This window comes from Strix uralensis, chromosome 15, assembly GCF_047716275.1.
Source record: "Strix uralensis isolate ZFMK-TIS-50842 chromosome 15, bStrUra1, whole genome shotgun sequence".
NCBI lineage: Eukaryota > Metazoa > Chordata > Aves > Strigiformes > Strigidae > Strix > Strix uralensis.
The window spans coordinates 17587272-17600722 of NC_133986.1; the positions used below are offsets into that span (position 1 = coordinate 17587272).

Below are 13451 nucleotides of genomic sequence, written 5' to 3' on the forward strand. Positions count from 1 at the left end.
AGATGCTCGACAAAAGTGCATTGGCCTTGACATCCACAGCAATCACTGATCACAGCCTGGCTTTGCACGGAGGACCTTTTTGTGGTGACCCACAACCTGTTGATCTCCCAGAGAAATGCAGTCCTGTTCCCGCGGGGACAGCTGTGTCCCCATTCCAGTTCCCAGCTTTCTCATGAGGTTTAAGGCCCTTTTTTCCTCTTCTCCCCTCATTGCTGTTGGATGAGAAATCACTTACAGTTCAAGATAACTTGAAGCAACTGTGTGTGGTGGATGAAAATAAAACCACCCTCCTGCATTTCAGGCTGGGGAACAGGGTGCTGTGTGTCAGAGGCACTGAGCAGCCATCCTTCCCTTGGGGCAACCCCCTCTTCATCCTCATCCTCATTCTCATCCTCATCCTCATCCTCATCCTCATCCTCATCCTCATCCTCATCCTCATCGTCAGATTCATCCTCATCCTCATCCTCATCCTCATCCTCATCCTCATCCTTATTTGTGGACTGGCCACCTGTGACCAGCATGCTGGTGTAGCCAAGGGTAGGCAAGGGGGTCCCAGGCTCCTGCCGTGGCACCCCCTGTGCACAGTGCTGGTCTCTGCACATATGCAAGGTGTGCATGTACAGAAATAAAGAGCCTTCAGGAGAAGACATGGCTGTAAGAAACCCTGGGTGAAATACAAAATCACCCCCTGCTGCCTATCGTGGTGGCAGCGCGGGGTGGTGACTCACCGGGTACACGCTGCACCTGGAGGTGTTTCTCTTCCGTGGCAACACAACACCCCACATCTCCCGCAGGGCCTTGGTGCTCCTGAGCATCTCACCCTGATGTGGGGACCTCCCTTCCCTCTGCTGGAAAACACCCCAAGTCCCCAGCGCCACACAGCTGGGTGGTGTGTCTGGGTGTCTCCATTCCTGAACTGGGGGCAGTGTGGGGATGAGTGTTTCGGGGGTTGGGAAAGATGTGATGACTTCAGCCATCCAAGACCCTGGTCAGCTGGTGATGGCCTGTAGCATAAATAAGAGAGCATTTTTATTTTCAATTAACTGTGCCAACACAATTGCCATTCAGTTCTGAGCAAGGGTGAAGCACACTTTCCCATGACACTACCGTTATAGCCTCGCTTTGTGCCGTGAGAGGAGCAGCAGAGCAGTGAGAGAGACACCGCAGGGTGATAAGCGATTGAATGACTGTGGCTAAAGGGGATTTCTGGGTGCAGGTGTGGTTGTGCTTCTCCTGCCCCTGGTCAACACTTAGGAGCTTTCCCATGGAGGAGACAACCAGCCCTTGACATACAAGTGAAGCAGGAGCAGCCGTGACTCACCAAAGATAAAGGTCAAGCTCCTTCCCTTATCAGTCAGGGAGAGGCTGGGCTGCGGGCTGGGCATGCTGCAAAGAAATGTGCTCAGAGGGCAGCTGGAGCCAAAAATCCCAGCGCCGAGGAGACCTCCGCCCAGGGGATGCCAGGGGCAACCGCCGGATTTTCTTATTCCATTGCCCGTTTCCCAGCAGCGTCCAATGATGATGATGGTTTTTGGTGGTGCTGCGAGCCGAGCGGCGCCAATGGGGCAGTTAAAGGAGCCGTGGGTGGTGAAGCACCCGTATGGCTCCTCGCAGGGTGCTTGGCTGTTGTCACACATTGCTGGAGTGGCTGGAGATAAGTCCCGTCCAGAAGGGAAGGGAATGAGTGATCCTGGGAATGGCCGGGCAAACAACGGGCGCTGCCACATCCGTTCTCCGTGGCCACAGGAGGAGAAGGAAGAAGGGAGATGGGCTCACTGAAACCAAACATTTCTCCTCCTGCTCTCACATAGCTTCACACTTTGGGGTCTCATAAGAAAAGCTAAGGATGGAGAGGTGCCTGTGCAAGCCCGAAGAGGCTGTTAGAAAGACGTTGGCAATGAAACAGGTCTGGCAGTGTCTGTGTTGGAAACTCCAGCCTTGTTTGCCACTATTTTGGCCAAATGCATGATTTCCTATTTCTCTTCATTGGTTTCTTTTTTGCAAAGCATGCACTCACAGACATGCATCTCCCTTCTGGAGCAGCCCTGCCTGTGGCCCCACCAGCCGATCGTAGCCCACCACAGCTTTTGCTGCAGCTCTGCATGGGGGCTTCTGGCCAAGGCTTTCCAATTATGGGAAATGTGTCCAGCTCTGTGACTTTGACTCCTTCCAGTAAGGCTGGAAGAATGACTTAGTCATCCTGGCTGCCTGCCAAGGCATTTAACTCATTTTGCTCCGTTTGGACGTTATTTCCTGGCTCCGAAGGCCAGCTGGCCAGCAGGACTCAATATTTGAAATGTCCAATAGTCAATAAATAGATTGAGGAAACAAGGAATTCAAAGCATTTTATCCCTGCTGTAGCAACCCCTCTGGCTACAACACCTCCAGAAAAGCTCAGATAAACCCATCCTGGGGTGGTAAATATGAGTGTCAGTGCTACCTGGTTTTGCTCACAGAAGGGACCCCTAAAGGACACCAGTAATGTGGGGTTAATAGCTAAGCTTTTATGACATTTGGCCCAGCGAGCACTCAGCGATTACACCACAGTAAGGGGGTTTCTGTGTTCTAAGCTGTGACACAGCATTAGGAGAGTTCCTGTGTTTTCTGCTCAATGAAAATAACTTTTCCCCCTACAGCTGTACCAGCTGCTGGGCTGGAGCCCCACTGAGCTGATGGAGGGCACACGGAGGGCAAAGTGTGGGCACCAGACTCCTGAGGATAACCCTGGGAAAGGGGGACAAAGCTGCCTCCAGTAAAGCAGCGGGATGCCCTTGGCAGAGCAATACCTCTCTGTCCCCTCATATTCCCTGTGCATGCCATAGCTGCTTCCCCCCCACTCATTGCACAGGGACTTTAACCTGGGCACTGACTGCCCTGGCTCTAGGGAAATTAATTTTTGGCTTGTCCCCAGGCAGCAGAGCCGGGCCAAGGTTACATGCCAAGCGTCCTCATTTCCTCTCTTTAACTGCCTCCCTGCTTTATCACAAACTTTCTCACTTCATCTTTTTTTCCACTCGTAAAGGCTGCAGTCACTGGTGCCTCCAGCAGCACTGACATAGGCTACCCCTGGGCCACCGGGCCACCAGGCCACTGGACCACTGGGCCACCAGGCTCATGCCTATCTCCAAAAGAGTCAGCGTTTGCAATCCATTTCTCCCTGCCACCAAAAAAATCAAATCCTCAGCTTTTCATTACTTCGGATTTCCCTTTCCCACCTCCTGGTTCAGCCAGGCGGCATGGGGACCGTCAGGAGGAGAACCACGGCATCGCTGCTGCTCCCTGCTTGCCCCAGCCCCAGCCCTCAGCCCAGCCCCACTTACAGCGGGACAGCTGGGCTCAGCCCCAGGACCCAAGGCTGGGACATGCCCTCAGCTACTTATTGCAAATATTTGCCAAGGTGGGGCTGGGTGTTCGAACATGAAACAGGCTGAGTAACCGACAGGAAAAAAGAAAGTTTGGCTTTTACATGTTAGCCCCATCAGCAAATATTAACTTGGGCACTGTGGAGCAAGTGGGCTGCCACTATCCCTGCTGTACGACCCAAACGGCAAAGGACAGTTACAAATTGAGTGGTACCTGAAGTCTATACACAGCAAATTCTACGGCTCAGGGCTGTTGAACTCACCCCATACCCTTTTATTTGGTGGTTGGAGTGGGGAAATAAATCAGTGGCAGGTTAGATTTGGGAAAGTCAATCAAAACTGGAAAAGTCCACATTGTGATTCCCCTTCTTCTTTTTATCCCATAGTTTTAGGATTTTTGTTCTCTCCCATGGTTTTTGGATTTCATTGAAGCACCTGAATCTGATACATGGAGAGCATTTTGGGTTTTTTAATCTACCATATCAGACACCCATTTCTCTCCAGCCTTCCCGGGCACTGCCAACAAGGCAACGCAGCACCCTCAGCTCCCACTGGCTACAGTGGCGGAGAGCTGGCCGTGGGTGCGGGTTCAGGGGGGAGCAGCAGGGTAATGGTAGCAGGTAAAGGCCACAGCAGCGAGAACATTGGCAAGGAGGCAGAAAGCCTTGGGAGAGGACAGCCGGTGCTAAAAGCTCCTTCCATTCACACCTGCCACAATGCAAGGCTTCAGAAAGAAAATTTGGTGGCCAAAGGTCAATGTGAAACACAATATCCATGCTACCGCCTGTCCTGCTGTGCACACCATCAGCCAGGGAGGGAAAGGATGCTCTTCCCCCTCCAGCTCCTCCCCACAGCCCAGCCCTGGCCATTGCTGGGAAAGATGCACTGGAGGGTTTTGTTTGTGATGGCTCGCCAGCCCGCCTGGAGACAGGAAACATCCCAATCTGGACAGTACCATGACCTCATCTTCCCCCCGAACTCCCTCAAGTTTGCTGATGTTGTGGTTAGGCAGTCCTGCAACGCCTTTCAGTGTTTACTCTTAAAGTTTACGTACTGTTAGCTAAAAAAAAAAAGAAAAGGTGAAAAGCAGAAAGCAGGGCCAAGAGGATGTGCCAAGCAGGGAGCTCAATCACCTGCCAGCAGGACAGCTGGGGCCGGGATGCCGGGCCATGGGCCATGTCGACGCCTGGCACCGCAGACCAGTGATGCGCTCCGATGTGACACGGGACATCCCGCTCGGACACACTTGTCAGCACTGGACCTGCCAGAGTCTCTGCACATAGATAAAAATGAGAAAAAGATGGTTAAAAGCCACTTTACTGATCTCTGCAGATTTTGAAAGGGCAGGTTATCCAGAGCAGTGACCTTCAGTTCGGCTTGTGGTGTCCGCATGTTACTACAAGGCCTGACCCTTCATAATCTCTGGTAAATGTTACTGCTGTAACACACCAGCATAAGAAGAGGCTGACTGGTAGCAGACAGGCAACGTCAGGCTGAATGGTAATCACCCGGGACTTCAATGCAAAGAGCACATCAGCGTCAGTCGAGCTGAGGTCTCAGACATTTATTACCGCTGCTGCAAAATAAAGATATCCCAAATATTTATACCAACAGACTTGGATTGGGAAATTGGACGCTTCAGAGGGGGATTGTCCCGTCATTTTAAAACCGTGAGCTGTAGCCTAAACCATCCCTTGAGCTCATTAGACATCAAAAAATGTTGACGTTGTTCAAAGGGGCCAGTAAATAACCGCACAGTTCAGGGCAGCTCTTGGCAAGCTGCTGGTCTTCCCATGCTCTCGGCAGAAGTCTTTATTGAAGGGGAAGGACTGAGTCACCATGGGTCCCACGGCAGCCTCTCTCTTCCCCGCTGACATAAGTCTCAAGGTATTTGTGGATCCCCCCATGATGCTCAGCAAACCACTTTGTGAAGACAACTGTGAGAACAGGCTATATCCACGTCTGCCAGCATGTAGGTGGCAGTCCTGGACCAAACCCAGCCTATGGGGTCAACACCCTCCTTGCCCACATGAGGATGTATCTGGGCACCTCTGATGCAGCTGGGAGCCAAGCCGTGCCCAGCTACACACAGACCTTGCAGCAACTTTCCACCTGTTGTAATCCTGCCATACTGGGCTTGAAATTGGACTGAGAGGACCAAAGATACGTGTATTGGGTGGGGAACCAGAGCAGGTGCATGACCAACAGCTGAAAAGACCAGATACACAAGCCTCTTTTTTCCTTTTTTTTTTTTTTTTTTGGTAACCAAACTAAACACCTACACAATGTCCAAGAGTGGTGAACATGCTACACACGAGGCTGCTGAGAAGAGACAAAGCAAAACAGCCCCCCTAGTTTTTAATCCCAGTATTGAACTGAAGTGACTGAAGTCCTCCTAAGCAGGTTTGAGTTGGCACATACCCATCCTTATTTGGTTGTCTCCTTCAAAGCACAACCAAGGACTGGCTTACTGGAAATTACATCTTTTTTTCCCCAGCCCCTCACGCCGGCTCCATGACTGTCTGCAGCAGTTTACAACATGTAATGGTAACATACTGAGTCAGTGGGATGAGACATTTCAAGCTGCTTAGGAAAAAGGAGTCTTAGTCAGATAAATATTAGTAAATTGAGCAAGCAGGGTTACGTGATATTGCTGATTAATGCATGGCTTGCGTACAGTATGAAAAAAATTCTCACAGATTGAGCAAAGATGCTTCCACTGCTGCCCTTGTTTAAATTAACCCAAAAGCTCCAGCCTTGCTGTGGTTCATTTGCTGTAATCATTAAACAACCAACCTTTGTGGCCTTCACCTCCCTGGCTGAGACCGTTCTAAGTGAACTGCCCCTAAAAGAAGAACTTCTTCACCTGATCTTGACCATCTTGGAGTGAAGTACTTGAGCTCCCTCTGTGCTCATGGAAAGACCTGAACACCCCCAAAGTGAGATTGAGCCCCCTCACAGGGTGTCTCTGTCTTGGGCAGCTGCCCCTGATGGGGTCCATGTCCCTCCAGGAGGTTTTGTCTGCAGAGGGACTGGCACCCACCACCTGACTCGTGGGGTTTGGGGGGACCCAATGGCACCAGTTTGTCCCAGGACATTTCTGAGGAGGAGAATAATAAGGAACTATAACCAAAAACTTCCCAGAGATATTCTGGAATAGTCTGATTAAAAAAATAGATAAATTTTAAGGAGTATGAAAATGTGAAAAAATGGAAAAAAAATGTGAAAAGCATGAAAAAAACCCACTGCTCCTCACAACCATTCCACAGTAGCAAGCTACACCCTTCACTTATGTCTATTTAGGGTTTTTCTGAGTACAAGTTTCCTAGGAGACCGGGTGGTCACTATACTGAGCTCCAGCTATAACGTGCCTGTGGATACAGCTATGCCCCAATATAAATTTGGAGGGCAACAATTTACAGTGCACAAGCATATGTTTCTCTGTTACTGATTGACTTCAGATGGCAGAATTATAATGTTAATCCTATAAACCATCTTTTTTCCCTACAGATGTAAAGTTTAAATCATTATAATAAAAGAAGTTATATGGCCTTGAGTCTCCACTTTCATCTGCTGCTGAGATGCTGGCGTAACGCCACTGGAATTAGAGGGCCTTCTCCAAGGACAGACCCCTCGGAGAGGAGATGCATGTCTCTGGGATTACAGAGTGACAACCAGAATAAAAACACGATGACAGCAGGAACACTGGTGCCCTGCAAGGCTGATAGCTGCAGCACGAACTTCCACATCTCCTGGGAGAGAGATGAGATGTCGGGGCCAGCCAAAGACCTCGGCAGGCTGAATGCATTGCTAAACCCCACAGGAAAGCTAGCAGGTCCCACCAATGGGCACGTGGGGAGAGCTGCAGAGGAGATAAATTGCCACCCCCCCTTTTTTTTTACATTTGTCCTTGGTATGAGCCCTACCCATCCTCAGCCTTGACCTCAGACCATGGGCCTTTCCTGGCAGCGCCTTCGTGGCTGCTGTGCTGTGTTACCATGACTCAGGTAGCTAAGGCAACCCGATGTTGCCAGCAGCAGGGTATGTGATGCCTCACACTGAAATGATGATCAAATCCCTTCTCTGGAGCAGGCACTCACTTAAGCGACACATGCCAGGGCAGAGCCAGCGACCCAGCCTGCAGAAGCTGGAGTCACCAGCCCATCCATCGAGGCTGAGTGTGGCCACCCCATCCCACACCCATAGATATCCCTACACACAACATACACACACACGCACGTGCAATCATCCCCCCCCCAGCGACCCAGTGCTATTCCCTTCGCCTGGGAGAGGGCTGAAGCTACACTTTCATGACAAATTGCCATGTCGGCTTTTGAAAATGCCCTTACTAGAATAGAACTTGCTTTGGGGTGAAGCAGAGGGAGCATCCCTGGTGACTGCAGGAAGAGGGAGATGACCATGTAGGATGAGGCTCCAGTGAATGAATGTCAGTGCATTTCCCACCAGCTGCCCCTTGGTTAACACTCCTCACTGTGTTATTATTCCCCCCTTTCTAAGAAGAGTGACAAATTCCTAAATTTTCAAATTCCTGCAGATTTCTTGTATTTGAGGGGTAACAAAGGGCTGGTGCTTGATGATCTATTTTAATGGCAGCCACGGTAGCTGTGTTTGGGAGCTCACACACTTCTGAGGCACAAGTGTGGTGACACAGTGGATTGCAAGAAAAAAAAATCTCTTCTCTTGTTCTTGCTGGTAACGCAACTAAACCAAACTAAACCCAAACTAAAGGCAGGGACAGGTTTCTCCCAGCCACCAGCCCCAGCTTAGACAGAGACAGCAGCAATCACCTGAATTTCAATCACCCAGAGCTCCTAATAGCTAAAGCTGGATTATGGCCCTTAATTATCAAAGCCACCCACTACCTACATGTACTCAAACCGCCCTGTGACACTTGTCCCATGCTTGTCCCAAGCTTCGGTGCCAGGGAACGGTGCAGGCCTACATCACATCTCTTACCCCTCTCCCCAAGCACACTGGAGATGAAGTTAGCACCCTGCTCTCAGCTCCTCACCTTGGTTATTAACCCTCATTATTTAAAAATTAAGGCAATATACATGTTTTTTCTTTTTCCAAGAAAATTTAGTGCTATATACTTATAACAGCTACCACGGCATGCACTACGGTTAGGGCTGTGCTGCTTACTTGTAAGCAATTGCCACATTTCCCAGGTCAGATTGCTCTGAGCTCCTTGAAGGTCCCTGTTCTTTCCCGAGATGTGTTCCCATTGGAGATGATTCGACTTTGCTGCCCACTCTGGCTTCAGTTAGAGTCACCTTTGCTTTCTGTCTCAGTGAAGGTAAATAGGCTTTAAAACTTACTTTATGGAATTTTTGCATGGCCACAATGCCAGAGACCTAAAATTATGGTATTTTAATGCACTGGACTCCCCTTTTATGTGGTTACCCACTTAACAAGCCTTGCATGTTTCTATGCAAAAAGAGTGGAGCCTTCCTACAATGGACCTACACTGGAAACTAGAGTGCCAGTTCTGCAAGAACCAACCTTTTTCTACACTGTGAGCAATTTTTTCACTTTTTTTTCATAATAATCTTTTATTTTTCTAGCAGTTTTCTAATTTGGCCAGTGCTAAGACAAGTTGACTGTGATGACAGGTGGGGGAGGCTTTGAATTTTTCAAAATGATGGATAAATGCATAAGAAAAGTCACTCAGATGAAAGCAAAAGAGGAAAGACAGAGACCAAAGCGGACTGCTGACCCCGCATCCACAGATGTGAGTTTCATTTAAAAGTGAGTTAGGTTTTTTTTACTGGACCTTTTGAAGCAAGGTGTGCTCAAACATGCCAAGTCCTGCAGCCTTTCCACACCGGGAGCCTTCCTCCAGATGTTCCTTGTATGCTCCTGACTTGCCGCCTTGTTTTTTTGCTCTTTTTGAAGTGGTGTCCCATTTCCTGTGCACAAAGACCATTCCCTGTTGTATTATGGAGCCCAATTAAAAATATCATAATGATTTCTGCTTAAGATTCAGCTCTGCTCCTGGCTGACTTCAGCTCCCTTATTCTTATGGGGCCTTTTGGGCAGGAACTCGTTTTACAGAGCAGACCAGCATTTGTCCAGAAAATGTAGATGTGCGGCTTAATTGCAAGGCAGTCTGGGCTGTTCCCCTCATCATGCTAAAAAGTGAGATACAGTGTCAGCTTTCTTCACATGCCAGGACACAGCTACATGTACGGTCTGTGGCCGCTCCCCCACCCCACAAGCAGTGATGGCCAGCGTGGTCTTCCCAGAGCGGTCACCAGCCCAGCCCACCCCGAGAAGCTCAGCCAGACCATTCCCAACTCATTCATCAACCCCGAGAGCATCGCACAGACCCCACCTTTGTTCTGGCCCTCCCCACAGATGTGCACGCTGCCGTGAATTATCAAAGCGCGGCCGTATACTCCAGCCGATGAGTGATTTGTAGCGGAAACGGGTTTGGCTGTAGCTCTGATTTGTTCCTAGGAAAAGGCTCCTGACCCTGCTGAAGTCCCTGGGAACGCCGCCAAGCTCTTCAAAGGGGCCAGGCCTTGCTTTGTAAGCTCACCTCTGGGGTTTGGCTTGCAAACACCTACAGAGGTGTCGGTCACTCAAGAAAGATGATGGAGGGGAAACAGAGCTCAAAGTCCAAAGGGTGATGCCGCACAAAGTATGTAGCTGAGCAAATACTGCTTTAGAAACAGCGTGAATGAGTTCATTAAGCGCAGCCCTGCCCTTGGCTGCAGCACTGAGGCAACGGCTAGGAAGCTGGATCAGCCTTGTGTCAACTATCGTAAAAGGGTGACAAAATGAATGGTGTACAAGAGGAAGGGATTGCAGGCTTGCACATGCTTCTTAAATATCACCTCCAACCGCCACAGCCTGTACTGATTTCCCCATGGCGCTGGGCACTGGCCAGACTATAACAAACTGGTGCCTTCCCTGAGAGTTGAGAGTGGGCTGGGGGGAAGAAAATGGGATAAATCCAGTGATTGCAGAGGACAACAAAAAAGATAAGGGGGAGCGGGGTTAATGCAAAGGTGGAGAGGTGAGGTGCCCCGAGGGAAGGATGCAGGAAGGGCTGATGGTGAAGATGCAGAGGTGGTGGGATGTGGGGCCTCAGATGAAGCTGGTGGGCTTGGCCAGGGCCAGGGCTTGGGGTGACCTGGGGCTGGGGCTCAAACCAGATGCCCATGGGAGATGGCAGTGGCCCACCACAGGCTGGGCTCGCACCTCTCTGTGCCAGGTGGAGACGGTGCCAGGGCAGACCCAATGTGGCAGAGATGCCGGGGTCCAGGACCACAGGACCACGGTTTGGGGAGCATCGTGTACCCCAGTGTGGACCTGAGAAGCGGCAGGGAGTGCTCAGAGGGGCAAGATTGGGGTGCGTCGGGCCACAGTGGCCCCCTCCTCACCGGCAGGGGCTATCCTTGCTGGGCAGAGGAAACACACGGAGCGGGGGCAGAATTGCGGTCCCCTCACGGCGGCAGCAGAGCTGGGGTCCCGCGGGGAGGCACCCGCCTCCTCACCCCCATCCCACCCGCCGAGGCGGGGCAGCATCCAGCACCCCTCCTCTGCTCCCGGGGGACCCCTCGCCCCGCAGCCCAGCGCCGACGGGCGGCGGCGGGCGGGGAGTGCGGCCCGGGGGGGCGGGCGGGAGGCGGGGCGGCGAGGGGGCGGCGGGCCGGGCTCCCCGGGGGAGGCACCGGAAGGCGCCCGGCGCTGATTCATTGCAATAAATTGTTCCCGTCGCGGCGAGGCTCGGTCATCGCCGCCTGAGCCGGAGCCGGGGCCGCAGCCGGAGCCGGAGCCGCAGCGGAGCCGCCGCCGCCGGGGAGGGAGGATGAAGATGCAAGCCGAGGTGATCCGCGAGGGCGAGCTGGAGAAGCGGAGCGACAGCCTTTTCCAGCTGTGGAAGAAGAAGCTGGTGGTGCTGACCAAGGACAGCCTCAGCCTCTTCCCCGACGGGCACAAGCGGGCCAAGGGCAAGGAGCTGGGCTTCGGCTCCATCCTCAAGGTGGACTGCGTGGAGCGCACGGGCAAGTACATCTACTTCACCATCGTCACCAAGGACCGCAAGGAGATTGACTTTCGGTGCCCGGACCAGAGCTGCTGGAACGCCTCCATCACCATGGCCCTCATCGACTTCCAGAACAAGCGGGCCATCCAGGACTTCAAGAGCCGGCAGGAGATGGAGCAGGCGGCGGGCGCCCAGGAGCGGCGGCTGGCCCGGGCGCCCTGAGCCGCCGCCGCCCGCCCCGGCCCCCGGTGAGCCCCTCCGCGGCCCCCAGCGCGCTCCTGCCCGGGCTTTCCGTTTCTTAAGAGGGTTTTTTTTATTATTATTCCACCCCCCGCCAGCTTCGGGAAATCGGGTGGGCGATGGGGGCTCCCCCTCGCACCGCTCGCCCCCTTCTTTTGCCGGGGGGACCCCCCCCCCCCCCGGCTGCCGCCTCTCCGGCCCGACAAGGTGCCTGTGGCCGCACCCCGAAACCGGGGCGTGCTGCCCCGCCGCTTCGGCGCAGGAGTTCTGGGGCTCCCCCTTTGCCAGTGAGTCGCTGGGAATTTCTGGTGGGAGCTGGGTTTATGCAGGGGGCTGAGACGTACGGCTGGGGGGAGGGCGTGAGTAAGAAATAGCATTTGGCAGTGCTTTCTTTACAGAATTTGCTAAAAACATGATATCTGCAAAAATAAATGCTGAACACTTACTCTCCCTTGAAAGTCCCCCCTTTTTTTCATGCCCTGCTGTCCTGTTCACTTAACTAACCTGCTTTCTCTTGCTGCCTTTAGAGCTTACCACTGGATGATAAACCAGATCAAGTGTCTTGGACTGAAATGGGACAGGGTACCAATGAAGGAAAGCAAAGAAGAGAGCTGGAACAGCTTGGTTTTCTCCAAGCCCGTTGAGGCTGCTGAGCAAAGAGCCCTGAGCTTTGCCTGAGATGCATTTAAAGAAAAACCAAAGACTTTCGTAAAGGACTTCTAGCAAAGTGTCCACGTGTTTTGAGTGGCGCAGCTTTGCGAACGATTATCTTCTATTTATGAGAGGCAAGGAAGATTCAACACTGACTGGTGGTGTTAAACACAATTTAAATTATTTGTAGTATCTATATTTGTATTTATTTTGATGAATGTCTTTCAGCAGTTACTGGTCTTAATATTGCTTTTGCATTAATATGTCCATTCCAAATAAATTACTTGAAATGTTCACTTTTTATTACTATACTCTGGGCTGCAGTAACTTTTGTTGGTGCATGTTTGTGGAGCAGGCAGTGGTTTAGTGGCTTAACAAGAGTGGGTAAGCTCAGCTTTTTGGTGCCCTGGACTGGCCAGCGGGAGGTGGAGAAAGCCCAGATAACCCATTTGTGTTTGACCTTGTCTCCTGACCGGGGAGGGAAAGTGTGTTGAGGTCCAATTCTGGTCAGTGGTGGAAATAGGAAAGCCTACCACAGTTTGGATAAGTGCTCCTTTTGAAGCGCTTTCCCATCTAATCGAGGAATGGTGGCTACAGAAGGTGCAAGAGCTCCCTGCAACAGTAAAATGTTGCTGTTTGCTATGCCCCAACGTTCTCTCCCCAGCCCCTGGAGGTTAGTGCTGTGCTAAGGCAGAAAACTGGATTTTTGATATCGGAATAACGCAGTGCTGATGTTCCATGGGATTCCTCAGCTTTGCAGCAAAGCAAGCTGAACTTGCTCTCTCCTCTTCCTCCACCTCTGCAGTCTCTAGAGCGAGTTAAATTTCTACAGGCTAACTGGGAAGAACAGAGACAGTCTTTTTTTGCCGTAGCACCCAGACCAAGAAGCTTGGAGAAAAAAATTTTTGGAGAAAAAAATTTTTGGATAAAAGTACTAAAGTTTTATCTTGTGAGGCTCTAACTAACCCACTAACTAACCTGGGCTTCCTCGAGAGCAATGCTGCAACACATGACTTGGCTCTGGCAGTCAGGACTACGAGCTTATCAGGCAAAGTACTCGCTACTAATTCTGCAAACTTGGTAATTTCAATCAGGTAACTTCCCCCTCCTAATACCAGTGCAATTCTTGCGGGAGACTTTGTACTAGAGGAAGCTGCAAAGTATGTAATTACAAGCAGCCTGTA

At 51.4% G+C, this 13451-nt stretch overlaps 1 protein-coding gene across 1 annotated transcript; it reads left to right on the forward strand.

The window, feature by feature from the left end:
* Positions 1 to 11141: 11141 nt before the first annotated feature.
* Positions 11142 to 12578, forward strand: PHLDA2 (pleckstrin homology like domain family A member 2). The gene is made up of 2 exons (XM_074884663.1): positions 11142 to 11624; positions 12144 to 12578. Exon 1 carries the CDS (start codon positions 11200 to 11202, stop codon positions 11596 to 11598), a length of 399 nt encoding a protein of 132 aa, XP_074740764.1. The 5' UTR covers positions 11142 to 11199; the 3' UTR covers positions 11599 to 11624; positions 12144 to 12578.
* The last annotated feature ends 873 nt before the right edge of the window (positions 12579 to 13451 follow it).